At 40.6% G+C, this 13,257-nt stretch overlaps 1 protein-coding gene across 1 annotated transcript in view; it reads right to left on the bottom strand.

Annotated features, from left to right (window-relative positions):
* PRR16 (proline rich 16) overlaps nucleotides 1-4,443 on the bottom strand; it is a 160,313-nt gene extending 155,870 nt beyond the window's left edge. The window contains 2 exon segments of the mRNA XM_074855571.1: nucleotides 3,933-4,124; nucleotides 4,126-4,443. Of these exon segments, the coding sequence (XP_074711672.1) occupies nucleotides 3,933-4,124; nucleotides 4,126-4,443 (510 nt within the window).
* Between the last annotated feature and the right edge of the window lie 8,814 nt (nucleotides 4,444-13,257).

Below are 13,257 nucleotides of genomic sequence, written 5' to 3'. Positions count from 1 at the left end.
TTGGCCTTCCCCCTGCTTCGTCATGGTGTTTGGGGTGACGGGAGTTGGCATCTGCTAGTTCCATCATTACTTAGAAAACATTATTTGTTAAGTCATGCCCAAATTTTATAGATCACATCTTTATGGAAAATACAAGTATCAGATGAGGGAGGATTATTCACTCGTTCTGTCAGCAAGACATTTTTGGAGGATTTAAAGCAGAGGAGGTAGACTCAGAAAGACTGGAAATTTACTGATGCATGTGCAATGCCTATGAGGGCTTCTGCTTTTCCTGCACCTCCATTTTGGATTATTCTAAACATTGGCAATAGCTACACAGCTGCTTCCTTTCGATAAAAGGCTGAAGCGTATTTAGTCAATTAAAAGCTATGCAAATATTTCACACATAACTTCCAGGAATTTGTTCTGCATGATGAATTTTTATTACTACAGAAAGTATTTATCAAATTATTTAGTTATGTATTTCCTTAATGTAAACAAGTGCAAGGCTACAGAAACATGCAATATTATCATAAAATGTGAAAGAGGGAAGTCTTAAAAATCTTAGTATCAGTGTTAAGATGATACCGATCTCTGTGCCCTGCTGTCCACAGGTGTGTATGCACACCCCCTACAATCCCTTCTGAAGCTGTAAAAGAATTAGGGCTACATCATACATTTTACATTCAAAATAGTTTAATTAGCACACGTCGTCTGATTTCCAGTAGTGTTCATCACCTCATTGTTTAGATACTAGACAGATAAGTATCATCTGCAAAGCAAGACTTAATAATAACCATCTTTCTAGACAGACTCCAGAGAAAAAAGTCTTTTATCCAGTCCTCTGGAGAAGAATAAAAGTTTAAGACTTCACCAACCTAATTTTGAAATAGCCTGGACTAAAAGAATAGTCAGTGTTACTCAATCCTCTGGCACCCCTTTGATTTTTCTTTGGAATATTCCTCAAATAACAACCACTCAGTCCACTTTAAATCCACTAATTTCTTCCAGCATGCAAACACATCCCGCTCTCAGTACACACCCACCCAGTGTTTCTTTTTAGCAAGACAAAAGGGGCCAAGTCTCTCCTAAGTTAACTGCACCCTACAGAGGATTAATCATATGTGAACTCAGACTCTGGACTTAGCACTACTCCATCCTAACATATCTCCCAGTCACACCCCTTCTCCATCCTTAGTCTTTTGTGGTTACCCTAACCTAAGTAGACCAGACCAATAAATAAGGGACAAAAAAAAAAAAAGAAAAAAGAGACAGATGTTCCACTTCTGAGACACCATGACTCCTAACATGTACTTGTTTTAATTCACATGATTTAGTCAGGTGTTTTTTACAGAAAATTTACAAGCTTCATGGTTTGTGCATCTGGATTTAAGACCCTATCCTCTCCCCACAGCTTCCCCCCTTTTAAATACAAAAAGTGTTAAAGCATCAATTAGAAAAATCTTTGGAACAAAAATGCAGATGCAAATATATTAATGTAAGTAAACTATAGCAAGCTAAATGTTACAAGACACACAAGTCTTGTACAGCTATACTCCTTACAGTTCATTTTGAAGCAATCAAACTATCTTTCAATCTGACAGTACTTTGAACATAAAAATCTTACACAAGAAAACTGACACAATTTGTAGTGAAAATGAAAAGTGGGAACTTACATCCTCTAGTTTATCACATTGCCTGGTCCTACAGTAAGGAACCACAAATGAAGCACAGGTATACTTCTCTGCGTAATACATCCAAAACTGACTATAGACTAACTTCCTATATGCTTTAATGAAAGATCTGTCAATGCTTTCCAACACCTACAACCAACCTATGAATGAGACTGATTATTAGCTTAGAATACCATCAATTAGCTCACTTTCCCATAAAAAGGTATACACTGCAGATGTGTCAAGAGATCTTGTACAGATTTAGTCCATACTACAAAAGGCAGACAACTGGAGGTACTGAGACAGCAAACTTCTGCAGACTTTTCAAAATAAATGTCATACAAAGTGTATTTAGCATGTAATGATAATAATGGAAACAAGCAGGTAATTGCACATGCAACCCTTGTTTGTCGGGAGTACTGCAGCTACCTTTTTTGTAAGACATATTTAGAGAAGAGCATTACCCAAAAAACTCATGTGTGGTTACAAGTTAAGTTTTAACTACTTTTTAATAAAAATACCTTTATTTTCTCAAAACATGCTCTTGGCAATCCTTCCACCCTTCAACAGGTAAATAGTACTTAATAGAGTTACCGCACCATTTTTCTACAACTTCCCTTTTACATTTCACTCTATTTGGGAAAAGGAGGTCCACACAAGCCATTTCCCCGTAGAGCAGAGGTAAATCCAGTTCTTTTTCACAGATGCAGTCAACCAGAACAGACAAGTTTGCTTAGCTAAAACATGCCACAGTAAATGATGACATACGACCTCCACCTACAGTGATCTTCCTTGCTAACTAGAGAAAAGCTAGGACTGATTACGTGCAAAAAATGATTTACATTCGTGGGACAGATCACAGTACATCCTCTCCAGGTCCTGAAAATGTGCTTCTGCAACAACAGAAGCCAGTTTGCTCTATCAGTCTTTAAAACATTGAAAGAACTGCCCTAAACAATATTTCTTTCCACTTCAAAATACCTCAAAAAACTACAAAGCACAGACAGCTGCACGCTAAGGAAAAGAGAAATTATAAATATATTTTTAAAAAAAAGAAGAAATCCGGAATTGGGGGTGAGAAAAAAGTCTAACAGCTGTGATTAGCGAGATGTGTGTTTATACATCTTTCAACATTATTCGAAGCACTGAGTGAATTTCAGTCTGCCTCGGATGGCAAAAGTCTGTTGAATGAAACTTGTTGACAATGTTGTTAAAATAGAAAACTAATATTTGATAGCAAAGAACCACAGCCTGTCATAAATGTCAAATACAGGATTATAAAGCAATGCACAGAGATTCTGGATTTGAATTTCGGTGCATAATCCAACCATCTGTCGACCAGTTGCGTAGCAAAATGAAGATAAGGTGGAAATGTCGAAAAGGACAGCCAAATACTCTTCCTCAACTACAGCATTTCCCTGTTTAGGAACACGCCCGCGTAATCGCACTCTGCCTGCAGATTAATCTCGGGGAGATGACACTCGCCACCGGCGAAAGGAAGATTGCAAAAGCAATCTTGCCAGATAGGCAAGATAAACAGGGCGCTCAGCTCTCGCTGAAGCAGCCTGCAGAGGCAGAAGCGGACTTCGCCGTGCCGCTACTGCCGAGCCAGGCAGCGACCCTTCGCCCAGGGCGGCGGGTGCGGGGGTCCGGGACCCCCCAGCCCGCACCGGCCGGGAGACGCAAACCGGGGCTGCTGCCTGGGGGGGAATATGGGGCTGCACCATGCAGCCGAAAAGTTAAACCCGTTGGAGCGGGAGCGGAGCTGCTCTTGACACCTCTCCCATCGTCGCGATGCCGGCCCGGCGCAGGCCAGGATCGGGCAGGGCTACGGGTCCCGCAACTCCCGCAAACACCCTCCTCGCCCAGCAGGGACCCCGCAGGAGAGGCAGCCCTGGCCTCCCGGGAAAAAAAAAAAAACTCGGAGGGGTGCACCGAGATGGGAAGTCCCCGGGAAACGCCGCCTCGCAGCCTTGGGGAGCACAACCGGCCCCGAGGGCGCCCCGCACCGGAACACGGGCGCTCCGGCCGCGCCACCCCGTCCTGGTTCGGATTACCGGGCGCCACAGCGAGGCACGGCCGCCCACCCCGGAGCACGGCCGGGGGCCGCCCCGTGCCCAGCCTGGACACCAGTTGCTCGACCCCCGGCGAAGTGGTGAAAGGAGCCTCGGGGCGGCAGCAGAGCCCCGGGGGGAGCAGGGCCCCCGGCCCACGGGCGAGGGGTGCTCGCCCCCCACAGGGCAGACCGTGGGCCCGCCCGCGCAGCCCTCCGCGTCTCACCTCCTTAAGTTCCTTGGCCACGTCTTTCAGATCCCCCAGGACTAATTCCAAATCCTCCACGATGATCTTGATCTGCTCCTTCACCTTGGCTTTGGAGGCTGACGGCGGCCCCTCGGACGGCGACGAGGAGGAGGATGCGGTCCCCTTGGACTGGGCGGACATCCTTCGGGGCAGCCCGGCGCGGCCAGGGGAGCACGCAGGTCAGGCGAGCGCGGCGGCCGCCGGCCGCCCGGCCCCGTCCCTCCGGCTCCCGGAGCTGCCGCAGCCGCTGCCGCCGCCGCCTGCCCGCCCGCGCATCCCGCGCCGGGGGCGCCGAGCCGCGCCGCGCTCCGCCGGGCGGCCGCGCTGTGCAGCTGCCATCGGCTCCCGGGAGCGGCGCGGGGGCCCGGCTGCAGCCCGCCGTGCGCCGCGCCTGCGCCTCGCCCCGCCCGCGCCGCCGCCGCCGCCGCCGCCGGCTCCGGCTCCGGCCGGGGAGAGGGGCCGGGGGAGGAGCGCCCGCCGCCCGTAGCATCGCCCCCGCCCGCGCTCCTCGGGCGGCGGCGGTGAAGGCGGCGGGGGGGGAGGTAGGGCGGCTCCGCCGGAAGGGGCGCGCGCCCTGCCGCCTGCCCGCCCGGCGGCCCGTGGGGGCGAGCGCGCGGCGCCGTGTCACCCCGGAGCGCCGCCGCGGGTCCCCAGGTGCGGGGCTGGCTGCGCCGCCGCCGCCGGAGGAAAATATTTACCCGCCGAAACAGCCCCCCAGGAAGGGAGACTCCTTTAGTGGGTGGCTCATCGCAAAATCCCTGCCGAAGGAGGCAGCAGTGCCTGTTTCTGGTGAAAAAAGTCGTAACTGGGAGGTGATACTGGCACACCTCGGCTCTGCACAGGAACCGTTCTGGCTCCTCCGGCATGCACCGTGATCGGTTTGGACTTTGCTGCTCTAAGGAGGGAGGCTACGGGAAGGACGGTATTTTGCCAATGCCCCGAATTCTTAAGAGACGCCAACATGTCTCTGCTCACCCCTACATGCTGCCCTGCAAACACACAGCCATCCGTAGACCCTATTCTTGTCGGGAAGCATAGGTTGTGCATCTCAAAAAGAAAAATGCACAGGAGCCAGAACGGCTTCTTACGAAGACGCTCCCTGGCTCTTTCTAAGAAGCAGAGGCCAGTGCTGCGTTTGAACACCCTTTCCCTAGCATTATTCAGAGATTGGTCTTGGGGCAAAAGGAAGAGATTGCTAGATACCACTCAACTGTGGTGGCTTTTCATCTTACTGCAAAAAGGTGGCACGTTCAGGTAAAAGGAATTGGTTTAAGTATTTCTACCTCCCACTAGCTAAGAACGACAAGAAGGGGGCATGCAGCCAAGCCACGCTCCGAGGATCGCCCTGCATGGTTGAAACTGATTTTGGTGCTGTAAATGCTTCTGAGAGTTTTGGCAGCCTGAGAGGTTTTAACCTAGCTAAAGCAGGAGGTGAAAAGCAGAAACCTTGCCCAGAGCAGTGTGTCTGCACATGGTGAAAATCTCACTCGGTGTTGAACAGTTTGCCTCTGGGAAGGGTGTGGGACCAGGATATGAATAGACAGGGGCTGACAGCACAGCACCTCTTACTGTCTCGGGTTAGGTATAATTATCTTTCCACTTTTTGCCACTATGAAACCTGCGGTGTTTGGCTGAAATAATTTGTTACTGGGCATATATTGTATTGTATATATATTATATTGTATTTTCCCCCAAGTGTCTCACAGACCTTTTAAACACTTTCAAGGAGGCCGTGTTCAAGAAGAGCCCATGTCTTTCTTCTTGACTTTCCTCAAGTCTCATGGTAGATTTTTTTTTCATCTCACCAAAGCAAAAGCTCTTCCAACACTGACTTTTAAAAGCATTCCTGCTGGTTATTTTTGCTTAACTATTTCTGTATGAGCAACAACATCATATGATTTTTTGAAGCTAGCTAAGTAATGGAGTCTGAATTTCCAAACTCCAGTCACTGCTAAATTAGGAAGAAAGCAACCCACAAGTTGTTGAGTAAGTTTTAATTAATATGTCTGAATAGTATTCCTCAAAGCTGTTGTATTAAAAAAAAAAAAAAAAAAAAAAAAATAAAGCTGTCAGTGAAATCCATGCAGAAGCCAGCATATATCCAGTTTAGAATTAGAGAAAAAAGTCTATTTTCTGCCAGAAGTTAGGGATAGTGTAACAGTATACTGCACATATCTATACAAAGCATGGCTTAAATAGGTAACAGACTGTTTCTACTGCATTTCTGTTTCTATCACAAACTTACTACCAGATTTGCTACAGACCCTCTAAATATTGTTTAGTCTAATTGAGCATTCATGATGAGACATACTTTTCCTACCCAATTGCTTATTTTTTTATTGACTGTATGAAGCCTTGGCACCTCTCACTGCTAAATATTATTTTAAGAAGGGAAAAATGATTCCAGTTCTATCTCAGTTTTAAGTCCTGACAAGATTACACCCATAATCCTGTGGTTATCCAGTTTCCTTAATCCTGTGACCACGTTCAGAGACTTCTCAATCTTTTGAAGATATAAATTGTGTCCACTTCACCAATCTCGCCACTTTTGTAGTAACATTATTCCAAGAGCAGTGCAGGATTATATAGAGGCTGCTATTTTGTATTCATCCAAGTGTCTACTGCTTATCCCTGAAAAAAACCTGACAGCTCTTCTAAGTCCTGAGTAAAGTTCATTGTCCTATTGGTTTTGAAAGCAGTTTTATGCCTTTAAAAAATGTTCTGTACCTTGCTAAACCGTGTCTCAGTTAACTGATAGGTAGTGTCCCATAGCAAAGTTATCTACTAGTTGTTCTATTTGTTTCACTTCTGTTTCTGCAAGAAAATGTTATTTATCAGTGTGTTATAGGTTTATTCTTTTTGAAGTCTTTCTGTCTGTACTTTCACCAAACCTGAAATGGCTAATCAGGGAAAAGAGGAGTAACTCCTTTCTGGAAGTCTGACCTCTCTAGGCCGTTAAGAAGATCCAGAGGGTGCACAGGAAGTCTCCCCATACTTTTGAAAGAATAAACTTAAGATCTTAAAAGTGCAGTTCACTGATCTTCCACTAACACTTTTTAATACAGAAAAAAGCACCCAAACATAAGCAAAACACACATTAAGTGAATACTTAGTGAAGTAATGTGGCACTCAACCATACCATTGCCAGCTGTGATCTCATTAAAGCTCACAAGTGGAGTAAGGCTTGGCCTGATCAGAAATCAGAAAGGACGTCTCTCAGGAAAATCTCTCAAGATGCTGCAAAATTTTGTTTTGGTGATTCAGTAGATGGCACTTTTCCTTTTGGAAAAAAATATCCTATATCTCAGCCCAGTGTTACAAATAGAATGAAGTGAACACACACACACAAAGCAGTGATTTTATCATGCTGTTTTATTTATGCTATTTATTTTATGTGTGGAGTCACAAAGAGAGATGGAAACTATGCAGGAAATCATGAGTAATCACAAAATGTAAATGAATCACAGAAACAATTTTTCTTGAGAATCAGCCAGACCAGTCATATCAGAAATACAGAAATGGAATTACTTTTAAATTTAGACACTTTTCTGTCATTACAGAAACAAAATAATGTAAAAAAAATTCCCCAAATCCTTACCTACTTGGGAGGGGCTGATACAGTACTATAAAACTTTTATACTTATTCTTATATGAGAATATAAACCAAATGAGTACTTTACAAATTATATATGTAGAACTACATCAAACTTTCCCCAAGTCATTAGTATTTCAGATAGATGAATTAAAAATTAATTTGCTGTTGCATGTTGAAGGAATTTTTTTTTAATTCGTGCTATTTATCAAAGGTAAGTGTTGAGCAGAGTCTTCTAGATCAAACAAAACATTTTTAATCTGAATGTTCTGATTTATTTTAAACATTTTCAAACTTTCCAAACAAAATTAATGAATTTAGAAAGCAAAAAGTTACCTAGATGAACTAACTAAGTTTGGGAATGATAAAATAAAACCATAATTTATTTTCTATCTCTCTTTTGAATTTGTCCCTAAAGGAAATATTCCACATACAAGATAGGGAAGCACTGAAACAGGAAACCTGTCTTTTTGCATCCCAAATGCAATTATGGAAGAAAGCTTAACTCAATTGCCGCAGGCTTGCATATTGGACACGTGCTAATTAAAATATTCATCAAAATCTTCAAAATTAATCATAAATTAAATTAAAATAATGGGTTAAGCTATACTACAATGCCACTAACTTACATTTCAGGTACTTGTTAAACACAGGTTTTCATCTTTAATCTTTTCTATCCTAAAAGAATAGTGGGCTAATCTCTTTCCAAAATGCTCCCATACTTTGCTGAATATGGTGCTCTTTTCTTAATTTAAAGCAATTCTTTAACAGCTATGATGAGGAAGTCACACTGGCTGCTTACACTCCAAACTATAGAGTTGTACTTCATTTGGATAGAGGCTGAAAGACTCTTCAGTTAAAGGAAAAAAATTGAAACCACTTTCTGAAGTGTGTTATAATTAAATGCCATTATGTTATTTCACTGCTTTAAAAACAACCAGTTATTCCCTTAAAAAGAAACTCAGGATCTCACAAAATAAACTACATACTTCTGAATTAAGTTGGTTCATTTCCAAACAGTATATAGAAAATGTAATCGAAGTCAGGATTAAGGCAAAGTCACTCTTTGTACCAAGTTCTTATGTTACTTCTCCAACCTTTTCCTCTTGATATTGATTTAAAATCAGGCATACCATATGTACAGTTTGAAACTAGTCATATTGTGCTTTCAGTCAAGAGCACAATCCACACATATTTCTCATAAGGATTTACATACTGGTAAAGATGGTACGGGCCTGTTTATTTGTAGAGCAGAACTCTAAGCATGGAGCTAAGGTTTTAAGAAACTGAACAGACAGCTTAGAGTATGATATTCTCCTTTAGAGGTAAAAATAGAGCAGACTTTTATGGAATCCAAGTCTATTTTCATTTCATGTTGTTTGTAACATGTATCATCAGGGTGGTAATAAAAGTTACTTTTCTTATCTGGCAAATAGTTTGTTGAGTGATGTGTGGAAATAAAATACTTAGTTATTTTGGCCTAACTTGAAAAAGTAATGCAAGAATTTCTCTATTAAATATGAATAAAATGTCTCCCATACATAACTCATATACAATTCCATCAATCTTCTCAGGATGGAGTGCCACATTAGTTAACACAGTTCAACGAAAAATCTGTATAATATCTCTGTATTGGAATGCCAGCTCCCAAGGTCTGTTACCACTTCACAGGGAAATAAGAGGTACTGCCTAGCTGGAGTATAAACTTGCTGAAACTAAGTTGTCTTTGAACCACTTATATTCTCTCAGTCTTCCTTGGTGAGCTGTAAAACAACCATAGCAAATGAACGATCCTGCATCTGGGATATTCCCCAGGCACTAAATTGCAGTGGGCTTTTTTCTGTCAAATTTTAGCTAGTAATATTTCTCAAAAAATGTCAAAAGCTATGAAAAGTACACAAGACAAGGAATCTAAATTATTTTCTGCAAACTAGTGCCTCAATACCTAGATAAAGAAATAGAGCATCTTGCTAAAAAATATGAGTATCAGTTGTATCTGTGACTTGTTTTAATTCAGCAAGGATTGAGTTTTCACTGTAAAATTCAACAGAATACAGCCTATGGATTTAGTAAGACAATAATAAAACCAAAGTCAGTCAGAATACAAGTAGCTAGAGGTGATGTGATATTATGAACTTTGTGCAAGTTATGTGCTCTTTGTCCATTCATATTCTACAATGGCTTCTAATATTGTGCGAATAATTCTCTGTGCAATGCTTTGACTCAACAATGACCCACTGAATAGGCAAGCAAAAAACCACAAATCTATTAATTTAATTTGGGAGAATAAGAAAACTGCATACACGTCCTTGAAAGATGCAGAAATGTATTTCCTCTCACAGTAACACTCAGTTCAATGTCCACTCTTTTGGTGGAGGGAATTAACAGAAATGGCTGTCTTAATGCAAATCAATAGAATATTATATATGACAAAAAGTAAATAGGAAATGGGTCAGGGAAGGAAAAGTATTATACCATATTATTGCCTCTCTCTTGCAAATATCCATAAAAAATGTTTTTAAAGTGTAGGAATATGGGAGATAATTTTTTTTTTTCCTCTGCGTAATTGCTTGGAAAGAGTAGAATTTTCTTTTTATCTCTCCAAAATTGAAAGGCAAACAGGTGGTAAAACTGAAAGGAGAATGGTGGCTGAATATGTTTCTGCAGTAATCTTAAAGCAATAGTTTTTATTAGTAATTTCTTATGTTTATTTTTCAAACTCAGTTACTGAAAGTTATATACTTAATCTAATTTTACAAGATTATCTTTTTGTTTACTGGTTAACTGTCAGCTAACAAATTGGTGCTTTTTTTTCCCTAAGGAGCTATTGGTTGGTGTCAGATGCAAAGTATTTCCCGTGGAGGAATATCCCTTTACTGCTGGCATTCACTTAAGTAGTTTGTTATTGCAAACATCTGGAGCAGACAAGAAAAACACTGTCTGGATTATTTCCTAAAGCACCTCAGTCAGAATAGTCCAAGCAAGAGAAATGCCAGATTAAATGAGTAACCCAAACATGGAAAAGGACTACAGTAGCAAAAATACAAAGGTAAAAAACGCAGTTCTTTAACTTGCAGGCCTACTGTTGATTTATACAGCATCTATCTTGAAGCCCGCTCCAGCTATTGCAATTAAAAAAATTTTTTTTCTGTCATACACTGTAAAGCAATGGTGAATATTCACACATTCAAGCCCTTCATTTTAGACTAATGAATCATCTATCAACAGACAATGAATCTCTGCCACTTCCTCCCCTACTCCCCAGATTAAAATTATGTTAAAAGCTATGGTACAAAACAAGAGAAAGAAGCCAGAAACATAAATGGAAAGTATCCATTACTCACTGATGAACATATGACTGGACTGTGTGAGTGCCAAGCAGTCCCTTGAGGTACTGGTTGTTCTCGCTGGTTCTGTCCATGCATCGCTGAACTGGGCCCATAATGTTACAGATCCAAGCACCCAGGGGCACCAGTCAGAATCTTCCAAACTATAGGAAAATATTCCCATATTCCACTCCTAATTTCAGATAATTATAATTGAAAAAATGTGATCTTTCCATTATTCACTGTTCACTAATTATTGTATTAATCTGTTACTAATTTGAACATTAATGCTTTTCTACTACGCTTTTTAAATTTTAAACAGTATTTTCTATGAAACAATCTCCTTGCAAATTCCCACATCAATTTACCTGGAATCAGTCACATCATTTCCAGCAGTCTCTCAGAACCTATGACCTGTCTTTAAAATGTCAGTTGCACAGTGATACATACTGGTGTGTACATTTTTTCCAATGATTCTTTGAGACGTGATGCCAGTTATTTACAAGGAAATAATATTTTCAGTGGATATCCAAATGTCTCATCCACCAGTCATTCAAACAAAGGCTGTTCTTGCCTTGAATTTGTTCTGGAGAATTTGCAATTCCCTGCAGCTGTGCTGGGAAAACTCACAACTCCTCTTCTCCCTAGGTAAGAACAATTACTAGCAGAAATCTTCAGAATAAGTGCATGCCATTTCCTTCTTTGGTAATTACCAACAGTCCATTTTTATCTGCTGGTTCAGAAAAAGTTTCTCTAGAGCCTATGCACTCTGGATTGTAATCCCAGTTGAAAGGTACGAAACCAACACAGTGATAGAGCTTTACATTTTCTGTGACCTTGAATAGCTTTTTCCTTTCAAAACAGTGGAATAGTTTCTGATCTTTTTAGCAAGCATGAGGAAAAATTAGTAGCACTCAGGTGACACCAAAAGGTAGTTCTACCTTACTCTTTTTTTTTTTTTTTCCCACAGGATGTGATGTTGCAAAAACTTAGGGAGAGAATCTAGATGAGACTGATTTTTTCATTCAAATACAGGCTGGTTGTTTGACAAGCCAAGCCATTAAACAGTTGATTAGTAGGTAACTAGAGAGAAAACCAGGACAGTTCTACTTTCAGAAAAGCCCCCATAATTAAACTTATAACTAAGATGTTTGATTTGTATTACCTGAAAGCCTGACCCACAGTTAACAAACCCCCTTTAAAAAGTGAGGCAGTTTAATCTAAACATCTGTAAAATTATTTTGTGATATCTCTTTAATATACGCAATCTTATCTTTTAAGAGAAAGGTATAATTTCCATCTAAGTCAGATCACAAAAAGACTCTGTATCTTAGTTTCCTTGGGATGTGTTCTGTTTTTATACTACTGTTATTGTGTTTTGCAGTAATTCAATACATGGGTTACTGGGCTAAAAGGACCTTATGTCTTACCCAATACACATACACTTCTGTTCCTGAGATCTCAACCCGTACAGTCACCCTAAAATTATATTGCTGAATACTTCTATCTAACCAATAACTATATCTAAATTACTTTTGGTACAGGTATCAAGTACCATATTTAGTAAATTGCTATATAAATCTCCTATATTGATATTTTTTAGCATTGAAAAATGCTAAATTTAATTAGCATTGAATATTCTTGCTTTAGAAGATCTTACATAGAATAACTCTACTCTGAAAAGAACTTTAAAAAGTGTTAGCACAGTGAATGAAAATAAATTCCCACATATAATTTACAGTCTGAAAGGTGGGGAAAATCCTATTTTTCATCCCGTTCTTTAAAATATGCATTATTTTGTGTAGGAACAGCAAACCTAGACGGTTCTGCTATCCACAGATTAATAAAGGAAGAACAATCTGAATTTTCTTTGTCTCTTGCTATTGCTCAGGCACTTAACATTTGAAGATACCTTATTTGTGTCATTAGCACCATTTTGAAGTTTCTTACACCAACTCAGATTTCATCTAGAGATAAAATGGTAAAGATCAGAAGGCTTAATATAAACATGTTCATTTCTGTCTCTCTGATAATTTCCATTCTTTTTTCTGCAGTTGAAAAATAATGAATAAGTAGTGTGCCTGACAAACCCAATAAGCCCCATTTAGTATAATTTACCTTTGTAAATTTGTGACTTCAACAACCTTGTCAGTATTTGAATAAAAAAAACATTCAAACAAACAAACAACAAAGGAAGAGCTACAAAGGATTCTAGAAACTTCTTAAAATTCTGCTCAATTTTGCAAATTGTTTGGAGTGAAGTGTTGATTAAAGTTTCCATAAATAATTTACAGCACTGACCTTCTACTTTGGAAGTTGTTTAAACTAGAGGCACTGAAAGCAAATACAATCCTTAACCTGGGTAATCTGATAAAATGGATGATCA

This window comes from Strix uralensis, chromosome Z (assembly GCF_047716275.1).
Source record: "Strix uralensis isolate ZFMK-TIS-50842 chromosome Z, bStrUra1, whole genome shotgun sequence".
Classification (NCBI taxonomy): Eukaryota; Metazoa; Chordata; class Aves; order Strigiformes; family Strigidae; genus Strix; species Strix uralensis.
This window is presented reverse-complemented; position numbering and strand designations above follow the sequence as displayed.